General features: G+C 58.7%; 1 protein-coding gene across 1 annotated transcript in view; it reads left to right on the plus strand.

Moving 5' to 3' along the window:
* Positions 1–16,042, plus strand: part of FGF18 (fibroblast growth factor 18) — a 31,556-nt gene extending 15,514 nt beyond the window's left edge. Inside the window, exons 4-5 of the mRNA XM_081093095.1 lie at positions 8,650–8,756; positions 15,431–16,042. Of these exons, the coding sequence (XP_080949221.1) occupies positions 8,650–8,756; positions 15,431–15,697 (374 nt within the window). The 3' untranslated portion in view covers positions 15,698–16,042. The remainder of the gene's footprint in view (positions 1–8,649; positions 8,757–15,430) is intronic.
* The last annotated feature ends 7,499 nt before the right edge of the window (positions 16,043–23,541 follow it).

A 23,541-nucleotide genomic window follows, 5' to 3' on the forward strand; every position in this document is an offset into this window, starting at 1 on the left:
CCCCTCTGTGTCTGGTCCTCTCTGCCTGCCCCCTCCCCACCATCTCTGCCTTTCTGCCTCCTTCCCTGGACCCCAGCTCTCGCCCCTGGTCCCCACCGCTCCCAGGCCCTCTGCTGCCGCCTCTGCGGGGCCTTCCTCCCGCCGTGCCCCCCTCCTGGACGTCTGGCTGTGCTGGGCAGACCCAGGTGGCGCTTTTCCCTGGGAGCTGCTGTCCAGTTGCTGCCAGGGAAGGGGCAGCTGGCTGGCCCGGGCGGGAGGGAGGTGCCCTCCTGGGGAGTCCCCCCAGCTCTGGCTGGCCCCTCCAGGCTGGGAGAGCACAGGGGGACAGATTTTGGTCTGAACCATCTGTCCACGTCCTGAGACAGGAGGCAGGAACTCGGGAGGGAGAGGCGCCTGTGCAAATAGCGGGCCCTTCACTCCAGAAGCCCCTGGCCTCCATGTTTCCTCTGCCCCAACTAGAGTCTCGGGGAGTCTCACCTGCTGTGTGCCCTCAGGCGAGCCCTTGGCCTCTCTGGGCCTCAGCTTCCCTCCTGGACACACCAGGGTGGCGAGAGCAGTGACCGCAGGGGGAGTCGCCAAGGGCTCTCGCTCAATGTGATGTTGGCTCAGTGGGTCTGGGGGCCCGGGCCCTGCTTTTCTCACCAGGCTCAGGCGGTTCTGGTCCTGCACGTGGAGGGTCCGGGCCCAGCCCATCTTGGCTGCTTCTCCGGCTCCATGAGCTCGGGCGTTAATAAGCCCCTCTCCAGGAATATGCGCTTCGCTCCCCTCCCACCCCCCCAGCACCCAGGGCAGCACGGGGCCTTGCTGGCACTGAGGCCACTCCATTTAAATGTCGCATTAGAGACACAGATGGGGGGATGGGACCCCATCTGTGAACCCCAGGAAAGGAAGCGAGACAATGGAGCCAATTGAGGCTTCCAATCTAGATAATCAATACCAATATTATTGAGAGGGTGATTTATGTGGCCAAGCCACGCCAGGAGGACGGAGCTGTGTCGGGGGCCTGCCCTACCTGTGGGGGAGGGGCAGCCAGTAGTCCCCGGTCAGGGAACCCCGGATGGTCCAGGAAACTGCTCGCTCCATCTCAGGGCCCCGCATTCATCCCCGGTTAGAGCCCAGACTGGGAGTTTCAGTGAATATCAAGCACGAACAGGATCCTATTCATGCCTGGAACCTGGCATCCCCACGCACACTCCGGACCTCAGATCCCATGCTAGGCTCCGTGGGCGGCACGGGGTGCAGGCGCACCCTGGGGTGCCCTGCCCAGGCACTCTCGGCTTGCTTCAGGGCAGTGAGCAGTCTGGTGACATCTGAGGGGAGTCGGTGGGGCACCCGCAAAATGCCCTTCTGCAAGAGGGTCTCCCCGTGGTCTCCGGCTCCGTGGACTTGCCTTTCAGGGGCCTGGGTCGTGGGGCTCCCCATGCCGTACTCACTCCCCTGACCAGATCTGGCATTTCTGCCGCTCTCGCTGTGGTTTGAGCCTTGGGTGCTCCTGAGGGCTCCCCACTTTCCAGTATCAGCTTGAAGGTGACCCTCGGGGGACCCCTCCTCCCTCAAGGGCATTTGGAAGTGGAGCTGGGAGGGGTGGGCCCTGACCTTTGGCTCTGTGGGCTTCTCTGCCCTCAGAAAGTGAGGTCACAGTGAAGACCTTTGCTGCCCACCTTTGGTGTGCACGCACTCGTTCCCCAGGAAAGGGACCGGTGTCGGGGAGCAGCGAGGGGTGGGTAGACGGGCTGAGACCACGACTTCTGGGTTGGTCAGCCTGGGTTTGAGTCCTGCCTGGGTTTGAACTCCGTCACTGTGTGACCTGGGGACTCAGTTTTCTGACCCGTAAAATGGGGCTGGCTTGTGTGGCTCCGCAGGAAGATACGTGGGGAGGGCCGGGGCTTCTGCTGAGCTGGTGATGGGAGTGACAGGGGATGCTCCAGTCCCCATCACCTCATTCTGGCACCTGCGGGAGGGCTGTTTGAGCCAGGAGCAGGTCCCAGGAGCAGGGTCCCAGGAGCAGAGTCCCAGGAGCAGGGTCCCAGGAGCAGGGTCCCAGGAGCAGGGTCCCAGGAGCAGAGTCCCAGGAGCAGAGTCCCAGGAGCAGGGTCCCAGGAGCAGGGTCCCAGGAGCAGGGTCCCAGGAGCAGGGTCCCGTGGGCTGGCTGGTGTGGCTGAAGCAGCCGAGACCCCGCTCTCTGAGCCGGACGCCCAGTGCTCACACTCCACACGCAGCCAAATGCAAGGCGGTCGCTGCTCCCAAAGGCTCTCCTCTCACTTCGAATGCATCCAGGTCAGGGCCGCCTGGCTCATGGCGGCCGCTCCCACCCCAGGCTCTCCACGCCGTCCACGCTCTCTCCGCTCCATCCTGCGGCTCTTGGGGCTCTTGGACGTGCTGGGCGCGTCCCGGCTGGGAGCCTTTGTGCTGGCTGCCCCCTGGGCCCGAGAGCGCTCCTCTCCAGACACCTCATGGCTTCTGTTCCGCTGTCCCCTCGCAGAGAGCGCCTGCCCCGGCCCGCTCGGGAACATTTCTCGTGCGAGCCCTCCCGCTGCCTGCCGTCCTGCTATCTGTTTGGTTATCCCTCTCCGCCTCCTGTTCCAATGCACGCTCACGCAGGGCAGGGTTTTAGTCTGTTTTGTCCACTGCTGTGTCCCCAGGCACAGAGCCAGCCGTAAACAGGTGCCCAGTCAATGCCCGAGCCAGTGCACGGATGGCTCACGTGTGCTTCCGGGAGTGCTGAGGGCAAGGCTCCCCCAGGGCAAGTGCTCCGCACACAGTAGGTCCTGCCGCACACAGTAGGTCCTGCTGGCCAGTGCGCTTCTTACTGTGCAGCATAGCCGGCTTCCCCTCGGGGCTCTCCCAGCTGGGAGGGGCACTGATTCTCAGTCTGAGCTCATGTCCCACGAATTCTGTCCCCAGAGGAGTGGCCACCCACACCTCGCTGACTCCACAGCTGAAACGGCCAATTAGAGCCACAGCGAGGATGAAATATAGCCCGGATCAATCCTATTGATTCTTCCCCTCTTCCTCCCCGGCGAGCCCACGTGGCCTGCCAGCCCCCTCGGGGACTTGGGGAGAAGGAGAGCCATGGGCGCCTCTGGAGAACGGCCATCGCGTGTGATGCTGAAACATCTCCAGAAAGGACCCCTTCTCCCCTGCCCCCGGCGCTCTCCCTTCCTCCCGACCCGGCCCCCTGCAGCGCGGAGGAAGGGAGCCTGATTCCTAGGCCCTCCCAGTGCCTTTGTGGCAAGGACAGCTCCTCGCTGCAGGGCGACACCTGGAGAGCGGCCAGCAGCTCCGTCAGCATTGGAAGGTAGCGGCCAGCCTGCTGCCAGCTGCCCTGTGCCAGCCCACGTGCCTCTCCTGGCTCCCGGCTCCCCCGGGGTGCTCACGGGTCTTGGGGTTTACACGGAGGCTTGGCAGGTGGAGGTGGGAAGAAACCCGTTCCGGCTCCCCCTCGCTGGTCCTGCTTTCCCGTGTCTCTCTGTACGTGTCCCTCTGCTTCTCCCTTCAAACCAAAGTCTCAGACCAAAGGTTCCCACTAGGGAATCACAGTGGGATCAGCCAATCAATCACCCCACCAATCAATGTCCCTTCTCTGTTCTGGGCCGTCACAGGCCTGCCGCTGGTCTGCCCCCTCTGCCTACCTCGGACTCTGTCTGTCTCAGACTAGCTCTGGAGTTAATACTCTGCCTGTGTTCGAATCCTGGCCCTACTGTGTGGCTCTGGCAAGGAGCTCAACTGCTCGGTGCCTCAGTTTTTTCATTTGTAAAAGGGACATAACAGGGCCTTCCTCTTAGGGTTGTGAGGAGCTAGTGAGACATCCCACAGTCAGACTCCAAGCACAGTGCCCAGCAGAGGGTAAATGCTTAAGTAAGTATTAGCTGCTGTTTAAAAAATTACCATTGTCACGCCATCCACTTCGGAGAAACGGGGGTGGCATCGGGGGTGGGGGCGGGGGGGGAGACAGCATGTGTTTATAGAAGGGCTTTCTGGCCAGTTCCTTTTTCTCCCACTCTTTCCCTTTTCTGCTTTCCTCTCTGGATGCTGCCGGCCTGGGAGCTCCTGGGCCCAGCCATAGGCAGGTGCTGGGCTCCCGCTCTGTGCGGAGCCTGCTGAGACGGGCTCTGTTTCCTTTCAGGGGCCTGGGTCACGGGATCCCCTATCCCGTACTCACTCCCCTGACCAGATCTGGCATTTCTGCCCCTTTCGCTGTGGTTTGAGCCTTGGGTGCTTCTGAGGGCTCCCCACCTTCTAGTATCAGCTTGAAGGTGACCCTCGGGGGACCCCTCCTCCCTCAAGGGCATTTGGAAGTGGAGCTGGGAGGGGTGGGCCCTGACCTTTGGCTGTGTGGGCTTCTCTGCCCCTACACCTCTGCCCTCAGAAAGTGAGGTCACGGCGAAGACCTTCCCTGCCCACCTTTGGTGTGCATGCACTCATTCCCCAGGAAAGGGACTGGTGTCGGGGAGCAGTGAGGGGTGGGTAGATGGGCTGAGACCACGACTTCTGGGTTGGTCAGCCTGGGTTTGAGTCCTGCCTGGGTTTGAACTCCGTCACTGTGTGAACTGGGGACTCAGTTATCGGACCTGTAAAATGGGGATGATAATAATAGTTCTAACCTCATGGGATGGTTGTGAGGATTAAGTGAGACAATGCATGGTAGGTTGTTAGAATAGCGCCCAGCACATCATAAGCTCTAAATGAATGTAAGTTACTGACACTTCCTAGGGAGGCAGAATGGAACAGGGCCTTGCAGGTCACCTAGTCCTGGCCCAGAGAGGGACAGGGTGTTTCCCTTTGTCACACAGCAAGTCAGAATATGTGATGGTCGCCCCGAGGCTGGGGATGGGTGGGTGGGAGCCCAGAGACCAGGGAGTGGCGGGAGAGACCCCACTGGTGGGGAGCAGAGGGGCTACGGGCAGTGGCTGTGGAATCAGAGCCTCGGGCCGAACCTCTGCCCTGCTCTGACCAGCTGTGCCTCGGGGCAAGTCTCTTCACCTCCCTGAATCTCATGTTCTTCATGTTACTCATACCTCCCTCTCAAGCGAATTGATGCATTTAGTGAACTTGACTGATTGGTCATTTACTGGGAGCCCGGGATGGGCTAGTGCTGGATGGAGATCACAGCGGTGAATAAGACAGGTCAGGTCCTGCCCGCATGGAGCGCACCTCTGGTGAAGAGAGACAGACAATAAAAACGGTAGCAAATAAGACAATTGGAGCAGAGCTCTGAGGACAGTGGAGCAGGGGGTGGGGTGCTGGCTGGGGGAGGCTAGTAAGACATTGGACAGCATGGCCAGGAGGCTTCTCTGAGGAGGTGACACTTGCGATAAGTCACTAGGGGAAGCTCTGGGCAAAGCATTCTCCAGTGAGAGGGAACAGCCAGTGCAAAGGTCCTGAGGCTCCGGTGTGCGGGATGTGTTCGAGAGGAGCAGCAAGGGGGCTGGCTGGCTGGAGGGCTGTGGGGAGGGGCAGGAGGTGGGATGGCCAGCAGGCGCGGTATCACGCACCCTTGTGGGTCCCGGTAAAGGGGCTGGATTTTCAGTGGCTCGGAGACTCCCCGGGGGCCTTTCAGCAAGGATCCCCCTGGCGGAGGCGTGGAGGGGGAGACTGGTGAGGGCAGGAGTGGCAGAGGGAGGAGGCTGTTGAATTGTGAAGACTGGAGGGGCTGCCAGGGTGCTGAGGAGGTCTGACGAGGAGGAGGGGGGTGAGAGAATGTCATCGCCTCCTCCCGCCTGGCCTGGCACAGGCCTGAGAGCAGAACTGAGTGCGAGGAGGGGTCCCGTCCAGCTGCACTTGGGCCTTGGGGCCTGGGGCCTGGGCCATGGAGGGAGGGGCGTTGACGCGGAAGACCAGGCAGGCTCTGGGGAAAACCTGGCCTGGGTGGGTGGGGTCTCTCTCTTCCCCCCTCTCCCTCTCCTTCTGAGAACTGCTGCTGCTATTACTCCCTAAAGACTTTACATAATTCTGGCCCGGCTCCCTCCTCATTATGTCATGCGCGCCCAGTGGAGTCTAGGCCAGTCCAGGGCTTGCTGCGGTTGGGGGAGAACAGACTTCTGGCTCCCCTGGCCCGGCGGCCGGCCGGCACAGACCCTTCCCACACTGGGGTGGGGGCGGCTAGGCTTTCGGGGGTGGGGGGCAGGGAGGTGCAGTCCAGCCCCAGCCCCAGGCCCCTCGATGCTCCTGCAAAGGCCAGGGTGCCTGCGGTGGGCTGGGCTGGGGCTGATGAGTGGGGGAGGGCTGCGTTCGGAGCTAGTCTCCCTGAGCTGGGTCCTCCCCTGGAGCCCAGGCCCCAGCAGGAGGCAGGAGACCTGCAGTCGGCCCTCCTCAGTTCCCTCCGCTGTAAAATGGGGACAGAATACTCAGGCGGGTGGGGATGTGTGACTTCAGATCGGGCAGCAGTGGGAGCTGTCCCCCCCCGGGGAGCCACTTAGGGTTGCCTGCGCCCCAGCTCTGTGGCCTCATCTCCTTCCCAGTGTCCCGTCCCTGCCCCTGCCCTAGAGCCTGCCCCCAGTCTCCGAGAGTCGGGATAGGGTTTGAGCCCCCGCCTTGCACAGGAGAGGAAACGGAGGCTCACAGGGAGGGGGTGGAGGTGACGCGGCCCAGGACGGCAACACCGGAAAGGGAATCAGACCCCATAAGTCCCAGCCCGAGGCCTTGTCTGATGTGTGGGGTGCCGGCGACCCCCGAGGCCGCTGAGGAAGTTCAGGCGGGGGGCAGGTGTGGCCCACCTCTGCCCTTTCGCACGCACACCTGGCTTTTCACAATGTGCGTATGTTTTTCTTCTGGGAAAACGGTTTTGTTTTGCGGTTATTAGGACACTTGAACAACAGGGACCGAGTTTCCCCCGCCCCGCCCCTGAGGACAGGCGCCAGGCCTTTGCAGCATCGTTCTGGGTAGTCCTCATAGTAACTACTGAAGATCAGGGATGATTGCCCCCATTTTACAGGCGGGGAAACTGAGGCCCAAGGTCATGCAATTGGGCCAGCGATTTAGACTCAGGTCTGTGCTCTCCAAAGCCCTCACCTTCCCTGACACACGCTGCCTCCTTCCGAAGCTCCTGGGATCGCAGACCCTCCTGATCCCACAGCCCATCCCCAGGAGGGTCTGCGATCCCAGGAGCTGTGAGGGAGGCAGAGAGCCCGGCCCAGGGCTGCTGGCATGTTTGGGCCTGGGTCCCAGGGACCGAGCTTCCAGGGAGTTATTGGGCGTTTGAATTGGGGAGCAGCGAGGGCCTGTAACCCCTATCTCTGTGTTGGGGAATGTTCTTGACTGGATGTTTACTAGGGATGGGGGAAGGTGGAGAGAAGAATGTGCCCTCCCCCTTGTTTCTAGAATTACTAAATTCTTGTTAGATCTTTAAATTTTATGTAAATTCTTCTTTTTTTCCGTGGAAAGGTGGGGTATCATATTTTAATTAGTAGTGGTGTCAAAGGAGGGCTAGATTAATTATTGGAAATCCTGCTTTCCAGATGGTTTTAATTTTCACAGCAGGGCACCAGGGTATATATTTTTAATTTTTTTTTAATTAAAATCATACCTCGTGTATTTTAGGGCCACTGAGGTCCGCTCTTTGTGGCTCCAAGGATACTGTACTGAGGGCTATGATTTTTGTTATGGAGAAGCAAGTCCCCTGTCACTGAAATTAAAATTTTGTGGCTGAGGGAGGGGCAGGTGCTGGGAAGCAAAGGGTCAGAGATGGGAGGGTGAGGATGGGAGGGTCACAGGCAGAGAAGGCAAGGAGGGGCCGGCAGGGGATTCGGGAGAGGAGAGAGTGCTCGGAGAGTGTGCTTGGCCTCCCGACGTCACAGGACGCTACGGGGAGAAAACGGACTGGCAGAGGGTGGGAGGGGTCTAGACACAGCAGGCCTACCAAGGGGCAGTTTGCCTTTGACCTTCAAGGCGTTGGGGGATCAGCTCTGGAGACCCCCACCCTGAGGAGCATGGGTGGTGTAGGGTGCGGTCTCCTACGCAGGACCAGGGGGCATTGGTCCTGATTGGGACGTCTGGGCTCCTGGGAGTTGGGTGATGACCTTGATTGAGGAAAGTGGGATTCTGTAGACGGCCTCCGCTCCCTGGGTCTTCCCCACTTCACGTGGCAAAGGTGCGGAGGCAGGAGGGACACTCACATGTTTTCCCTGGAGGAAGGAACCTCTGCTGTCCCCCAGGGCAGGGTGTGTGCGTGTGTGCAGTGCGTGTGCAGTGTGTGTGCAGTGCGTGCATGTGCATGAGCGTGTGTGTGCTGTGAGAACTCACATGCATTTGTCTGTGCCCTGATCGCAGAGACTGCTACTGCTGATGTGTGGGGTTATTTGTATGGCTCTCTGCTCTGCTTTGGGGCATGGAGCCAAGGGGCTGGGGGAGCTGGGTAAAGAGGGGAGAAGACACCCTGGTATTTAGCCACAAGGGGCAGAATCCCCACTCGCTGGAGCCATCTGGGTCCCAAGTGGAGTCAAGAGAGGCTGGGGGTGGGGAGCGGGTGGGAACGGCTCCCTCTCCCTGCCTGGAGGGTGCTCTAGTGGGACACGGCAGAAGCCTCTCCCAGGCCTGGTTTCAGGGATGTGGGGGTCCAGGATGGGGTCAGGGATCCTGCCGCCGAGTCTTTAGGCCAAGCCTTTGCCCTGGTAAAAAAGTGTGTCCCTTTTCTGCTTCTGCCTTTCCAAGCCCAGCTCCTAGTGGAGACAGATACCTTCGGCAGTCAAGTCCGGATCAAGGGCAAGGAGACGGAGTTCTACCTGTGCATGAACCGGAAAGGCAAGCTGGTGGGGAAGGTGAGTGATGGCCGGAATTCCGGGCATTGGGGCGGGTCCTCCCTGGTGCCCCAGATGGAGACAGGCCCCGGTGAGCGTGGGTGAAACTCCCCTTACCATCCCTCCTTTCCCCCTCCCCCCTTTCCTGCCCCACTCTGGCAGTATCCGAGGCTGCGACTTTGGGGGGAACGCAGGGCCTGATCTCTCCTGGGGGCTGGGGAGCTCTGGCTGGAGAGGGGGTGAGTCCCTGCCTGCAGGTACCTGCTGTCTGGGCCCAGGGAAGCCGCGGCCGGCCCAGGGCTGGGCTGCAGCGACGTTTTAACAATCGCCAGGCTCCGGAACCCAGCCGCCGCGTCAGCGCCGGGCCTCACGGTTCTAGCATTTCAGGGAGATTTTATTACTTTGGAACGGGCAAGAGAGCCGCATGTAACAAATTAGGGCAGGGGTGGGGGTGCGGCCGGTGGACCCACGTGCCAGGCCTCTGAGCCGCCACCGAGGCCGCTTCTCAGGGTCCCCCCTTTCCTCTGGCTGAGCTGGTGTGTGACGCTCACACGCCCGCGGCCTGTGGGCGTTCAGGGGAGGAGTGAGGGGCAGGACCTGCGTGTGGGATCACCCCTGCAGGGACCCTCCTTCCCCCGTGTCCAGCTGGGATAATGGGGGGTCTTCTGCTGCAGGTGGAGTGGGGGTGCGGTGGAGAGTGGACCCAGATGCCAAGGAGGATGGCGTCCCCTGCTTGAGGGCGGGGCCCTGGCTGATTATTTACATTTATTGCACCTAGTTGGGGCTTACCCAAGCCTTGTATAAGCCATGCACTTATTTATTTACTTATTTATTTAAAAAACCTTTATTGTTGAAAATATTCCATATGGCTCCCCCTCCCGTCCCTCCCCCATTGACTCCTCCTAGCCCAGCCCAGCCCTAAGCCATGCTTTTTATTTCCCGAGTCTCCCCACTCATCCCTCTTGCTGCCCACCATACCCAGGCGGCCGGGGACAGTCACAGGCCAGGGACCGAGCCCAGGCATCGTGCTCGTTGTTAATAGTAGCAGTGCCGGCAGCGCCCTTCACTGAGCACCTGCTTCCTGCCAGGCACCGAGCAGGCGCGCTGCCCAAGATCCCTGCCACCCCTGCTTCGCAGATGCGACAGGGGCCCCAGGGCCCTCCCTAGAGCTGGGCGGGATGCGGAGCCCAGTTCGGAGGCAGAGATTCCAGCCGCGCCGCCCACACCCACTACAGCTGCCCAAAGGGCAGGCAGAGTAACAGTAACCACGGCTCAGGGACGCCTATGGCTTCAATCAGTGATTCACTTTCCATGTCCGGAGGCCGGTGGCCGGAGCGAGGGGTCCGGGGCAGGGGCTTGGGGCAGGGGCGGCGGCCCCTCTGGGGCGCTTTGTTCTCCCGCCCGCCAGCCCAGGCCGCCTCCCAGGCCCAACCTGCTCGCCGTCATCCGGAGGCTCGGCTCGGCCTTCTTTCTGGCTCGGCCTTCTTTCCTTCCCTCTCGGAAGGAGGGGTGTGCAGGGCCTGCCATGCCCAGTGCCCGCGCGCCCCTCCCTCCCGTCTGCGCGGTTCCCGGCATCTTGACCCCAGGAGGGCCCTCGTGGGGTCAAAAGAGCAGCCCCGTCCCCTTGGGCCGCCCTCGCCCGCCCGCCCACCGGCTGGCCGCTGAGTCACCGCTTCCACAGGAGCCGGCTCCGATTTCCTGCCCCCTCTCCCTCTCCCGTCATTAATGTTGGGGACGGTTCAGCTGGAGGCGAGGGAGCTCAGCAAGGTCCAGGAGGACCGCCCCTCGCTGGGCTCCCCATCATCTCCTTCCAGGCTTCTGTCTTCTGGGCTGGCCTGGGGGGCTCCAAGGGCGCCCCCAAATCCACCTGTCCCGACTTTGCCAGGGGCAGGTCCCCCTGTTGGCCTCGGCCCAGCCCGGCGCCCCTCACTCTCTCTGGCTCCTGCAGGGGAACCCTGGGCCCAGGGCTGAGGTTTGCTGTTCTGCTGTCTGACTCCCTGGCCAGCCAGGCCTTAGGCCCTGCACTTCCCTCCTTCCCTAGCCAGGCCTCCGCCTGGCCTCAGACCTTAACCCCGCTCTCCCTGAGGTCCCAGCTCAGGCTGCAGTGCCAGGCCTGTCCCCACTGCCCACCCTCCGCTTTCTAAAGCACCAGGGGTCGGTCTCCCCTGCCCTCCAGCCCAGCCCAGTTCAGAACCTGTCCCTGTGTCCTCACCACCCACTGGAGAAGGGCCACACTCCCTGGGGAGGCTCCCGGACCTCAGACACATGCAACGGGCAGGGCTCTGCCAGCCTCCACCCCCTGAGGCTCTGTACACAGGGTGCCCTCTTCTGGGGCTGCCTTTCCCTCTGCCCTGCGTCCTGGCTCATCCCCAGCAGCCTCTAGCTTCACTGACCCCTCTGTCACCCGCCCACCTGGGAGCCCACAGCCCCCCCCCCACCCCCCCAGCCCTCTGTTGCTTATCTGCTCACCTGGGAGCGTCTTCAGACCTACACTCCTCCGAGGGCCCATTCTGGATCCTCCCCTCTGGGTTCCATTTACCTGCCCCAAAGTCCGCACGGGCACCAGAGAAATGGAAGTATGGTTATTGCTTTCGGAGGACTGACTCTTACCCTGTAGCCAGAGTTACCCACATCTGGCCAGGGAGTCCACGTGCCCAGACCTGGCTGAGCCTAGTGTCCTCACCTGTGAAATGGGATGATCATGCTGGCACTTCGAGGCATTGACTTGTTAAATGTTAGTTCCTCGGAAACTCGGAAACCAGATCACTCGGTCACTCCTTCGCCTGTGGGCACCTGGACCTCAGCTTGGGCTCCGGCTCCTTTGCAGTGGCTCAATAGGGCAGCTTTCTTGGGCCGTCCTGACCCTGGGTGCCAGCCTGGCCACAGCTGGGCACATCATTGGGCCCCTAACCCAGCCTTTCGGGTACTCCAGGCCCTTGGCTGTCGCTGCTCTCTCTGCTGCCTTGTACCAGTCATGTGCCCAAGCCCTGCCCCAGCCCCTGCCTGCTCAGGCAGCCCCTCCCCTCCTCCCCTCCTCTCCTCCCCTGGACCCCACATCCATCTGGCCCAGGAGGTCTGCTTCCTTTCATTCCATAAATAGTTGTTGAGTGTGGTGCATTATGTACTAGGCTTTCCCCCCCATCTCTGGAGACAGATGAGAGAAAAAAAAAGGTGTTTTTTCCTCCTCTCTCCCCTCCTGTGTGATCCCTCTTTGGGGCAGCATGGGCCCCCAGACTGGGGGAGGCGGGGGCGGGAGGATGGCCCCTGCCCACCACCACATCTGTGAAGACTGCTTTGGTTGTGACCGAAACCCAATTCAGACTGCCTTAAGCGACGAAAGGAAAATTCTGCCTGTGCAACCGAAAACATCCAGAGGCTTGTTCTAGTTTCAAATAAGACTGGGTCTAGGGGCCAAATGACGTCATCAGGATTCACATCAAATGGAAGGGACGGGACTCCAGTTTGGGCAGAAGGAGGCTGGAGGTGGCAGTGGGGGAGACGATCAAATTCCAGATCCCCGAAATCCTGCTGATGGGCCTTGTCTGAGCCAGTGGAGTCAGCATTGCTGGGGTGAGCCCAGCCACAGGGGCCTCTGAACCTCAGCAGGCAACAGGGGGCCACAGAGGTCATCAGGGGCGGGGCCCCCGCAGCTGCGTGGGCGTCTTATCCTCTGTGTCTGAGTTCCTGGTGGGGAGCATGTGCCCACCACAGGCCCATGGCCACTCCCAGGGGCTCCCAAACTCTGGGGTGTTGAGAATTTCAGCCCCAAGCCCAGCTCCCCAACCCTCTAAGCCAGCGGTGCTCAACCTGTGGGTCGCGACCCCTTTGGCGGTCGAACGACCCTTTCACAAGGGTCGCCTAAGACCATCCTGCATATCAGATATTTATTTACATGATGATTCATAACAGTAGCAACATGACAGTTATGAAGTAGCAACGAAAATAATTTTATGGTTGGGTCACAATATGAGGAACTGTATTTAAAGGGCCAGAAGGTTGAGAACCACTGCTCTAAGCAAACCCAGGCGTGTGTGAGTACATGTGCCAGGCACTGTGCCGGGCTCTGCACATCCTAGAGCTTGCTTCATGCTGATGTGGCTGTGTGGGCCTGGGGAGGGGAGGTGTTTTGATGGCAGTGCCCACGCTGCCATGCCTTCTCTCCTTGTGGGTGTGTCTGGAACTGGAGGGAGGAGAAGCGAGCTGCAGTGGCAAATGCAGGTTCAAATCCCGGCTCTGCCATTTACAAGCCCCACGACCTTGGATAAGCCCTTTTGCCTCTTTGAACTCTGTTTCCTTCCACCAGGCAGAGTCTAACTCGGTGGGTTAAGAGGATTAAATGAAGTGTTGGGTGTGGAACTGTCTGGCCTATGGTTGACAATGAATAAATGCTGAATGAATGCGTAGGGAGATGGAGTGGGCCAGGCACAGAGCTCTATTCCTCTGCTGGCTCTGTCCCTACATCCCCATGATGGGCCTCTCCTAGCTCATGACTATCTGGGGGACATTAGCAAGGGAGCCAGGAGGCCGAGTCTATTTTCTTTCGGAGGGAAACCCTTTCCCTGTGTTGCTCCCACCATGTCTACCCCAGCAGAACTCACATCCATTCAACCACGAGAGCTCTGGGCAGCCCCGTCTGGGGTTACGGCCTGTGCTGAGCCATGAGAATAGCCAAGAAGCAGTCCCGCCCTCCTGACGCTTTTGGGCTGATGGGCAGGCAGATATGGAATCACTCTGTTGGGTGGGGGGTGGGAGGAGAAATGGGTGCCAAGGCTGGTCTAGAAGATGGAGTATTTGAATCCAATACAGCTTGATGCGTGAGTGGAATCTTGAAGGAAGAGGCAGAAATACCCAGGGAGGGAGGTGGCAGTCAGGGAAGGCTTCCTCGAGGAGGCAGCTACTGCACTGAGCCTTGAAGAACGAAAGCCATGCTCCAGGCAGGCTTTCTAGGGTGGGGAAGCAGCATGGCGTGGCTTTTGTTCATTTGCTCTGATTGTTCCATCGAGACCGGCCAAGGGACCTGGACGCAGGTTGGACAGGCAGCTTCCAGAATTATTCATGGGGACTCAGAGCCCAGAGACCACTCCCATCTCCCCCCACCCCCTTGCACATATGCTCTGGCTTCCCTCACCGCTCAACCCGCCCTTCTGTCTCCTGGGTCCTGCGTGTGTCTCCCCGCCCCGCCCCGGCCTGCTCGGCAGCCTCCTCGAAAGATCGCGTCCTCCAGAGAATGTTTTCTTGCCCTGCCTGTCCCTTTCTGCAAAGTTCAGCACTTTGCAGAGCCCAAGCTTGCCCTCCGCTCAAAGGTGAACGTTCCTGGAAGCCCCAGCCTGTTTTCCACTTCAAACAAAAGGCTGGAGCTCCCACCTCTGTCTCCGCACACAGCCAGCCGCGCGGCTTCCAACTTGGCCCGGCACCCGTCCGTAACGAGGAGTGGGCCCGGCCCGCATTTGGAGATGTTCGCTGGAAACTCCAGGCTGCTAATTCAGGCTTCCAGCTCTGTGTTCCCCACTCTCCCACTGCGAGCACCTCGGCTGCCTCGGGTGGAGACTCGGAGCCTGCCACCCACCACCTTCTGTCCAGACCAGGCCCCAGGAGGGCAGCCAGACCAGCGAACCACCTGGTCTCCAGCCATACTTTAGCAGGCCCCTCCTGTGCGCCAGGCTCAGATGAGCACAGTTCCTCACATTTCTATGACACAGGGGTCCCCGTCCCTGTTTGGTGAGGCCAGGAATCGAGGTTTGGAGCGGAATGAACGAACCTGAGGTCGCACAAGGAAGCCTCAGATTGACTCGGCTGCTGAGTCCGAATCTCGTGCTGCTCGCCCCGGACGGTCTCCCAGGGAGGCCACGCGTCCGCTCGGGAGCCGGGAGTCTCTGAAGCCAGGCGACAGGCTGCGGGGTCTGGCCACGCTAAAGCTCTAATTCTGCGAGGCTGTTTACACCAAACATGGAAATGCAGCACACGCCACATTAAATGTAACCGATCTTTAACGGTAACAGTGGCGTCGAGCGGCAGTCGCGTAGCTGACTTCATGTCAGGTTTCGTGCACACCTGCCGGGACTCCCCCCTCTTGCAGGTGCCAGAACACAGTCTCAGTGGTTCGGAGGACACGGGATACACTGGCCCACGTTGCCGTGGTAACTGGAGCGTCAGGGGCAGCCTGGTGCAGAAGCTAAAGGATGTGGCCAGGGCTTGGTTGCTCCCATTCTCTTCCTCTGGACTTGGCTTCTTCCATGCTGGCTTTGCTGTCCCATAGGATTTCCCCTCGTGGTGACCAAACGGTGGCCTTCGCTTCAGCCTTACGTGTTCCCCGAGTTTACGGCAGCCTATGTTTTTAGCCATGGCTCGTGCAGGGGTCTCAAGGAACACGGATTGGATGGCCCTGACCCCATGGCCGGCCCTGCACTAGTCCCAGGAAATCATGCTTTGATCGGCTACGTCTGGGTTTCTTGTTCTAGTCGAGTGGAGGTGGGGGCTCCTGGCTGCAGGGTAGAGAGTGGGGGCGGGATGGACTTCCGGATGATCACGGGAGCCTGTTACATGATTGTAACCGGGGCCAATACAACACGTTCGCTTCACAGATCCAGGGCGTGGCATGGCCGAGGCCAAAGCTTGGGGGAGGCCCTCGCTCCTGTGCTGCCCCGCGCACCCGCCCTGCCGTTCTCACCTCCCCTCCTCCTCTCTCCCCCCCGCAGCCCGACGGCACCAGTAAGGAGTGCGTGTTCATCGAGAAGGTCCTGGAGAACAACTACACAGCCCTGATGTCGGCCAAGTACTCCGGCTGGTACGTGGGCTTCACCAAGAAGGGGCGGCCGCGGAAGGGCCCCAAGACCCGGGAGAACCAGCAGGACGTGCACTTCATGAAGCGCTACCCCAAGGGGCAGGCGGAGCTGCAGAAGCCCTTCAAGTACACCACGGTGACCAAGCGGTCCCGGCGCATCCGCCCCACGCACCCCGGCTAGAGGCACAGAGGACTGCACCAGAGGAATATTTTTACATGAAAAAGAAGGAAGAAGCTCTATTTTTGTACATTGTGTTTCAAAGAAGACAAAAACTGAACCAAAACTCTTGTGGTGGTGGGGGAGGAAGGGGGGACGATAAGGATTGTTGACTTGAACCCCCCCCCCGCACCCCCCCCCCCCCCCACGGATGACAAAGACTCACGTCACGCAAAGGGACTGTTGTCAGCGCACAGGTGCTTGTCTCTCTCAGAACAGACAGCTCTAAACGCGTCCCGGAGGAGGACTTGAATGAGGAAAACGACACTCTGAGAAACCAAAGTCCTTTTTCCCAAAGGTTCTGAAAGCAAAAGAAAAAAAAGCAAAAAAAAAAAGTAGTCACCCCCCCCCGCCCCCCACAAAGAACTCCCCCTCTTTTCCAATCTCCTGTCCTTGCCCCAAACTCCAACAAAAATCGCTCTCTGGTTTGCAGTCATTTATTTATTGTCCGCTGCAAGCTGTCCCGAGACACCGCGCAGGGAAGGCGTGCCCCTCGGAATTCTCGGCGCCTCGACCTCCGACGACAGACGGCCTCGTCCAATCACGGTGACCCTGCCTTGCTCGCAGCCTGCAGGATGCTGCTATGGACCTTCCGTGACCCACGTGACCTAGCACACCAATGATAAGGGAATATTTTAAAACCAGCTATATTATATATATTATATATATATAAGCTATTTATTTCACCTCTCTGTATATTGCAGTTTCATGAACCAAGTATTACTGCCTCAACCATTAAAAACAATCGACAAATTATTTAAAAAAAACAAACCACGAGGCATTGACTGGTGGCGGGGGGCAGGGCAGGGCAGGGCAGCCCTCTTGTGTTTTGTTCTTCTGGGTCTGTGGTCTTTGCACGGAGAGCTGGGGCCTTGCTCATTCATTCATTCAATTCATTCATTCACTCATTCATTCATTCACTGATTTATTCAACACCTGCTATGCTCCTGGCACTGAGAATGCAGCCTTAAACATAGCCGATGGCAATCCTGGCCTTCAGCGAGATTACATGCTGATGAGCCATTGGTTCGATGATTGACTCAGTTGTACGGTCGCCTACAGACACTCTCACACCATTTACTCGGCATCTCTGATGTGCCAAGGCTGTATTTGAGGCCCTGGGGATTTATCAAAGAACACAAGAAAAAAATCCCAGCCCTCAGGGAACTTTTACTTATCATAATTCATCGCTTCATTCATTGATCTATGGATTCATTTACTCAGTATGTATCTCCTAAGTCCTCAGTAAGTGCCAGGCACTCTTTTAGGTCCTGGGAATTCATCAAAGACCCAAACAGACAAAAAATAAAAATCATGCCTCATGGAGCTTGCAGGGCAGGGATTACTCAGCGAGTCATTTGTGGGGTCCACTCCGGCTGAACAAGGCAGGGTGGCCCCGCTCTCCTCCGCCTGGTGGTGGAGGAGTCAGAGGGCAGGTCGGTGGGGGCCTGGTGTTTCCCTCGGACCCTCACGGGCTGGAGCACAAGGAGTCTGTCTGGCCTCGTCGACTCCCAGGGCCTGTTCAGGTCTTCCCAGGCTCTCCAGGAGCTTAGGGAGAGGCCGGTGAGCAGACTGGGCAGGAGATTGGCTGAGGTGGGTCCTGCTGGGGTCACCTGCCTCCCGGCCAGGAGAGGTCTCCCATGAAGCCCTGTGCAGAGAGGAGGGGGCAGGACAGGGGGTACGAGTACCTTCTCTGCAGGGGGTTCCTGGCTGTGGGGGGCCTGCCTGCCTCTGAGCTGTGTTCCCTCTGCAGCCCTCGCCCACCTCGCAGCACAGGCGGAGCTCACCCGCTGGCTCTGTCCTGACTCTGCACCGAGTGTCTCTCTTCGTCCCCGGGCCCGTCCCACGTGTCGTGGCTCGCGCTTCTGCCTGTCCCGGCCCATCTCCTTAGGGCTTCAGGTGCACAACCTCCTCGTGACCTCAGGACAGCCTGTGAGGAAGGTTCTCTCATTATCCCGGTTTCATAGACGGGACTGAACTCAGAAACGTTAAGTCGCTTTCCCAAGACGACAGAATGAGAACGTGATGGGGCCGGTATCCAAATCCTAGACTCTCAGGACTCTAGGAGGTACCACTTGGTCAGTGCCTCCTGGGTGTCAGCCCCCTGCTGGGTGCCTCACGTGCAAGCCTGGATGCCCACCAGACCTCCCTGTGTGGGACGCAGGGACTCCTGGCCTCCATGTCTGGCCAATGAACACGGGCTCAGAGAGATCATTGCGGTGCCACGGCCTCCGTAAGCAGGAGACTGAGCCTGGGACCCTTGGTGATGACAACAGTGATTGTGGTGGTTGTTTACTGAGCACCTAGTATGTGATAGTTCCATTCACATTCTACTAATTCCATTTAAACAGTAACCCTATGAGATGGGTGCGTGCTCTGTTTGGAAGTTTTGGTGAAGTGACATGACCTGCCCAAGATAATTTAAGTTGGAAAATCGCGGATCCAGAATTCCATCAATCGTCCATTCATTCGTCCAATAAATGTGTTGAGTTTACTCTGTGCCACATGCTATTCCAGGGGTTGCAGGTACAGCAGTGACTTGAGCAGAGCCCCTGACGTTGTGGTCATACATTTTCTCGGGAAAGAGCAATAATAAACCAAATAGTTATAAAATCTAATGGCAAATGGCAGTCAATCCTAAGGAAAATAAAATAGGATGAGGGGATAGAGGATAATGGGGCTCCAATGTTAGATAGGGTGGTCAGGCAAAGCCTCTGGAGGGGGGACCATGCAAACACTGAGGGGAAAAGCATTCCAGGCAGAGGGAACAGAGAGTGCTAAGCCTGGTGGTCTGTCATGGAATAAGGAGGGGCCAGAGGGGCTGCTGCATAGTGAACAGGGGCGGGGACAGAGCTTTCGAGGGTCTCGGGGCATGCCCAGAGCTCTTCATCGGAGTGAGATCAGATGCTCCATGTGATACCCCTTAAAGGGACTGCTCTGGCTACGGTGTGGAGAAGGGCGGGCAGCGTCCAGCCTGGGGCCACCTGGTGTGAGGTCAGACCTGGGCTCTCACCAGGACCCACCGCCTGCCCCTTCCCCTTGCATCTTCTGGCCTCGTCCGGCCTCCATTCTCTGCCCACAGGCTGCCGGCACCTCCCACACCCAACACCTTGCCCTTGCCCCACCAGGCGCCAGGGGACAGGGGCCCGTTGTAGTTCCTTTTCCTGCCCCTCTGGACACTCCCTGGCTTCGGAAGACGTGGGACCAGCTTCTGTTCACTGTAGACGAAGCTTTCTGGCCATTTCCCGAGCTATGAGCAGCTTGTGAGCGATACGCACAGTGGGCTGGCGGGATTCCCCAGCCACGGGTGATGTCTTCTTCGGGCACTTGCTTGGGGGAGGAGCCAGTGAGCGTTTCCACGGTCCAGCTGAGGAGGTAACCCCAGTCATCACCCACCACTTTGGGAGCTTGTGCCAAGCACAATCTTATCAAATCCTCCCACCCAGCCGTTGGGGCGGGCATTTTGGGCCCCACTTTCTAAGGTAGCTCAGAGCAGGGGAGCCACTTGCCTGAGGCCACGCAGCTAGGAACAGAGGAGCTGGGTGTGGACCCGTCTGTCTGTCCCTAGAGCTGTGGCTCCCCCTCAGCTGGGATGCTTGGAGCTCTCAGCCTCTTTCCCCTCAGTCCCCTGGACCTGCCTCGGTGGCCATCGTCTCCCAAGCCACCAGAGGGAGGAGGCAGGGCGTCCCCGTTTCCAGGGGCCTAATGACAGCCCTTTCCCCATCCTGGGGTCCTCCCCAGGATGTCCGTGTCGCGAGGGCATGGGGATCTGGGACTAAGGCCCCTGAATTTGTTTTCGGCTTGGCCGCTTCGCCAGCTGTGTGACCTCGGACGCGTCCTATCTTCCCTGTGCGGCTTGGATTTCTCATCAATCCAACTGTCTGCCTTAGGGGCCTTTGCTGCTCAAGAGAGACAGCAGAGCAAATAGCTGGGGATTATTCCTGCGCAGCAGAGCTGGAAGGGACGCACGCGGGCTTTTACCCACTCAGTCTTCTCCCTCCTTCTCCCTTCACCCTCGTCCCTCAAGGGAGGTAGCAACAAGACGCAGAGGAGAGAAGTGACTTGCTCAGGGCGCCCTGTGAGTTAATGCCAGAGCCCGTTAGATGACCGATGACTTGTGATGACAGCAATATGACCAGGAGGGGATGTGGAAAAGGAGGCGAGTCGGGCTCCTCCAGAGAGCTCAGGGCCAGGGAGCCACTTCAGTGACCAGCCAGGTCCCTCCTAGCATCCTTCCCAAATCTGCGTCTCCGACCCAAAGGAGCGGAGGGCAGGGAGGAGAGGGCTGAGGTCCCTGTGTCCAGACTCTCATCCTCTGCCCCCGACCCCACAGCGACGCCATGGGAACGAGTGCCAGAAATGAGGAAAGAGGGGCTCTTGCCCTAGCGTTTCAAGGGGTCCCGCAGGCAAGAATGGGGAGACCGGCCCCTGCATCAGGGAGAGATTTGGGTTTGGGTGGGAGGGGAGGACATGACAACGAGGAGAGGCGGTGTCTGGGGTACTCCTGCCAAGCAGGTGAGCTGTGGGGACGGCACCGAAAGCCAGGCTTTGTGCAGGAAGCGAGGGAGGTGCCCTCGGGCTGCGTGCCCAGCTGGAGCCTAACAAGGCTGGCCTGGGATGCCCGGGGCTTTCGGCTTGAAAGCCCCATAAACGGGCAGAACCCTCCCTCCGCAGCCAGCCAGCCAGCCGCAGGACTGGGCTTCCAGAGAAACAATAGTGAATTAGGTGTGAAAGATGTGAAGGCTGCTCCCCAACCATGCAATTAGGTAGCAGGTCTGTTACAAACATTAGGCGGGGAGTTGGGGACCAGATGGCGGCCGGCTCACCCTGGCAGTCCGGTCCCAGGACCGCCTGGCTTCCTGGCGGAGGCTCCCCGCTCTGGCGAGGAGGGCAGGCGGCAGGTAGGCCGGTGTGCGGCCCCCTGCAGAGCAGGCCGGTAATTAGCCAGGCATTCCTCCCCTCCCTCGGGTGGCTCCTGACCTAATTAGCACTTGCTAGAGTTTCTGCCCAGCCCGCTGCTGGTGGAGGGAGCCGCTCCTGCCATGTGACAGCCTCCCCGGCTGACCACTCTGCAGCTGCAGGCCCGTGTCACCCTCTGGGGCTGGTCCGAGGTGCCGGCTGATGTTAAGTGTCACAGACTGAAGTCTCACTTGCCCGGCCCATGGGGCTCCTTGTCCTCTGCTGAGCACCGGCTTTGTGCGGGCACGTTATCCAATTCTCTCATGGAATTCTCGCCATCGTCCCCTGAGATAGCTACGTGTATCTGTCCGACCAAGGAGGGAACTGAGGCACAGAGAAGGGAAGTCCCCGGCTCAAGTTCATCTGTCTGGCTCCCCAAATCCTGCAGGTGACTCTTACACCTCAAAGCCGCCCCGCACCTCCCGGGAAGCTGGGGGCCACCCGTTGTCCACAAGGACAGGACCAGCGAGGCAAGGTGACAGGCTCCCAGTCACACGGGTACTGACCAGTGAAGCCAGGGTTTGAAACGAGGTCTGCTGAGTTCTGGAATCTTCCCTCGCCACTCCTCCCGACCCTCCACTTCGGTTCATGTGTTCTTCCGGCTTCTTTGGACGACAAGGGACAGATGCACGTGAAAACTGACCTAAGCCAATAAGGAAATTTATTCGAATGACCATATTCAAGATTTGGAAAAGGCATGCTGGGAGGTGCCCACCTGGGCGGGGGCGTTCTGCTGTGCGGCCACCATTCGTGGCGACGAGAACGAGCCGGGTGCGTCTCTGCCTCCTTTCTTGGTCACTTGTCTCTGTGGAGGATTTTGCCCGACTTCGAGGTGGAGGAGGGGAAATGCGCCAGACCTCCTCCCTCCAGGCCAGCTTTGAGGAAAGCATCGCGTTCTCAGAGGGAAGTGAATGTTTTCTACTTTCTTACACATTTATGCAGACTTGCAGGGGAACCATCTCACTTAACTTCTGCAAAGAGATTAGTGGCTCTATAAACCTATTTTTCACTTGGGAGTCACTATCTCACGTATTCATTCTCAGCGTGTAGCTATTGGATTTAGATGAACTGAATTGCGTATGGTGTGGATTTTACCGAAAAGGTAAAATTTTCCAAAAAAATTGTTAGGGGTTTCATGAGCAAAAAATGAGTGAAGACCCCAATCTAGTCCAATCCATGCATCTGTACGCTCTACACCCACACAGACGTCCAGTCCCCTGGACTCTGGCTGCTGGCATGCTTCCCCAGCTGCCAGCATGGAGGTGCCTCATCTGGTCCTTTGGGAACCCCAAGAGGTAGCCCTTGGGAAGCTCACAGTGGAGTCCCGTGAACAGCAAGAGAGAAGTGCGGAGGCTCAAAAGCTTTGGGTGCACAGAAGGCGAGGGGACTCGCTGGAGAGGAGTGAGGGGCCAGGAGACCCTGGAAGGCTGAATGGAGTTTAAACTGCAAGGAGAAAGCAGGGAAGGGCAGAGCAGGCAGAAGGAACAGCAAGTGCAAAGGTGGAGAGGAGGGTTTACAGAAATATGGCACAGCCAGAGCCGGGAGGCCGGTGGTGCACTGACGGGAGATGAAGCTGGGAGGGGAGAGAGGTGAGGTGGTCTCAAGGCTGTGGGCCTCCCAGGCCCCCATGTTGGCACAGCACTCGTGCACTGTGCACAGACATTCATGTTCACACACACCCTGCCCTGCACATGCACACGCACAGTCACATCCAATGCTCAGCCGAGTGCTACACCAGCACAGTGATAGTACAAAGTCGTGCCTCTCTCTGCCCCCTTCCTCCCTACTTGCAACATTTGCCGAGTGCCCACTCCATACCCGCTTCCTTGGGGATAAAGCAATGAACCTGACGGTCTCTGTGCCCGTGAGTCTGATTGAGGAATCAGACAGTGAACAATCACCTGTCCTAAGGGGCACAGTGGGCAAGGATTGCACAAAGGGGGAGTCAGAGAGGGCTTCCTGGAGGAAGAGGCATGGAAGCTGAGACCTGATAGAAGGAGGAAGCAGGAACAGCCAGAGGTGGGAAGGGGTGAAGCGCTGTACGTAGAAGCAGCAGCAGATGCCAAGACCTGGCCAGGAGAGCGCATGTCCTGCAGAAAAACAGCGGGGCCAGGGGGTGACTTCTGATTTCAGTAGAGGAGCGGCAACTTGTTTGGCAAAAATGGGGGAGCGGATGTTACTTGGGTTTCTGTTTTGCTAGGGAGGCTGGGGCTGCTTTCGGAGTCCGGGGTGGTTCCAGTCGTCCTCATCAGCTTTCACCTCCTGGTTTCAGCAGCCAGTGAGGATCATGGCCTGCCTGGGCGGTTCCCCACGAGGTGATTTTGTCCCCTGGGGACACGGCGGTGGGTGGAGATACTCCTGGTTGGCACAACTGGGGTTCCGCTGTGGCTTCTAGTCCACGGATGCTGCCAGACCACTTACACTGTACAGCAAGCGTGTCAAACTCGAAGGCAGACACTGAATAACTGCACAAATTAATAAGCGTAACACAAATAAACCTATTTTTCTTGTTCTCCGAAAGCGAAATAGTTCCTGTTGTGCACATCAAACAAGTCAGTCCAAGACTAAGGACGTGGCCATCGGCTGCTAAAATATTCGCTGCTGGTATTAGTGGAGAGAAATGGTGTACCTGTGCGTAAGGGAAATGAATGCAACACGATTATAGTAATCAGTCATTAGCGAACGTTGTAGTTCGTTATTAATAATTATGTGTAACAGGATATTGTAAAAATTAAGCTATGAAATTTTTATTAAAACGACTTTTACATACCGTTATATTGGCTGGGCTGCAAAAATATTCGTTGTGGGCCACATGGGGCCTGCGGGCCGCGAGTTTGACATGCTTGCTG

The sequence above is a fragment of the Myotis nattereri genome (assembly GCF_964212035.1).
Source record: "Myotis nattereri genome assembly, chromosome: 5".
In the NCBI taxonomy this organism is placed as follows: domain Eukaryota; kingdom Metazoa; phylum Chordata; class Mammalia; order Chiroptera; family Vespertilionidae; genus Myotis; species Myotis nattereri.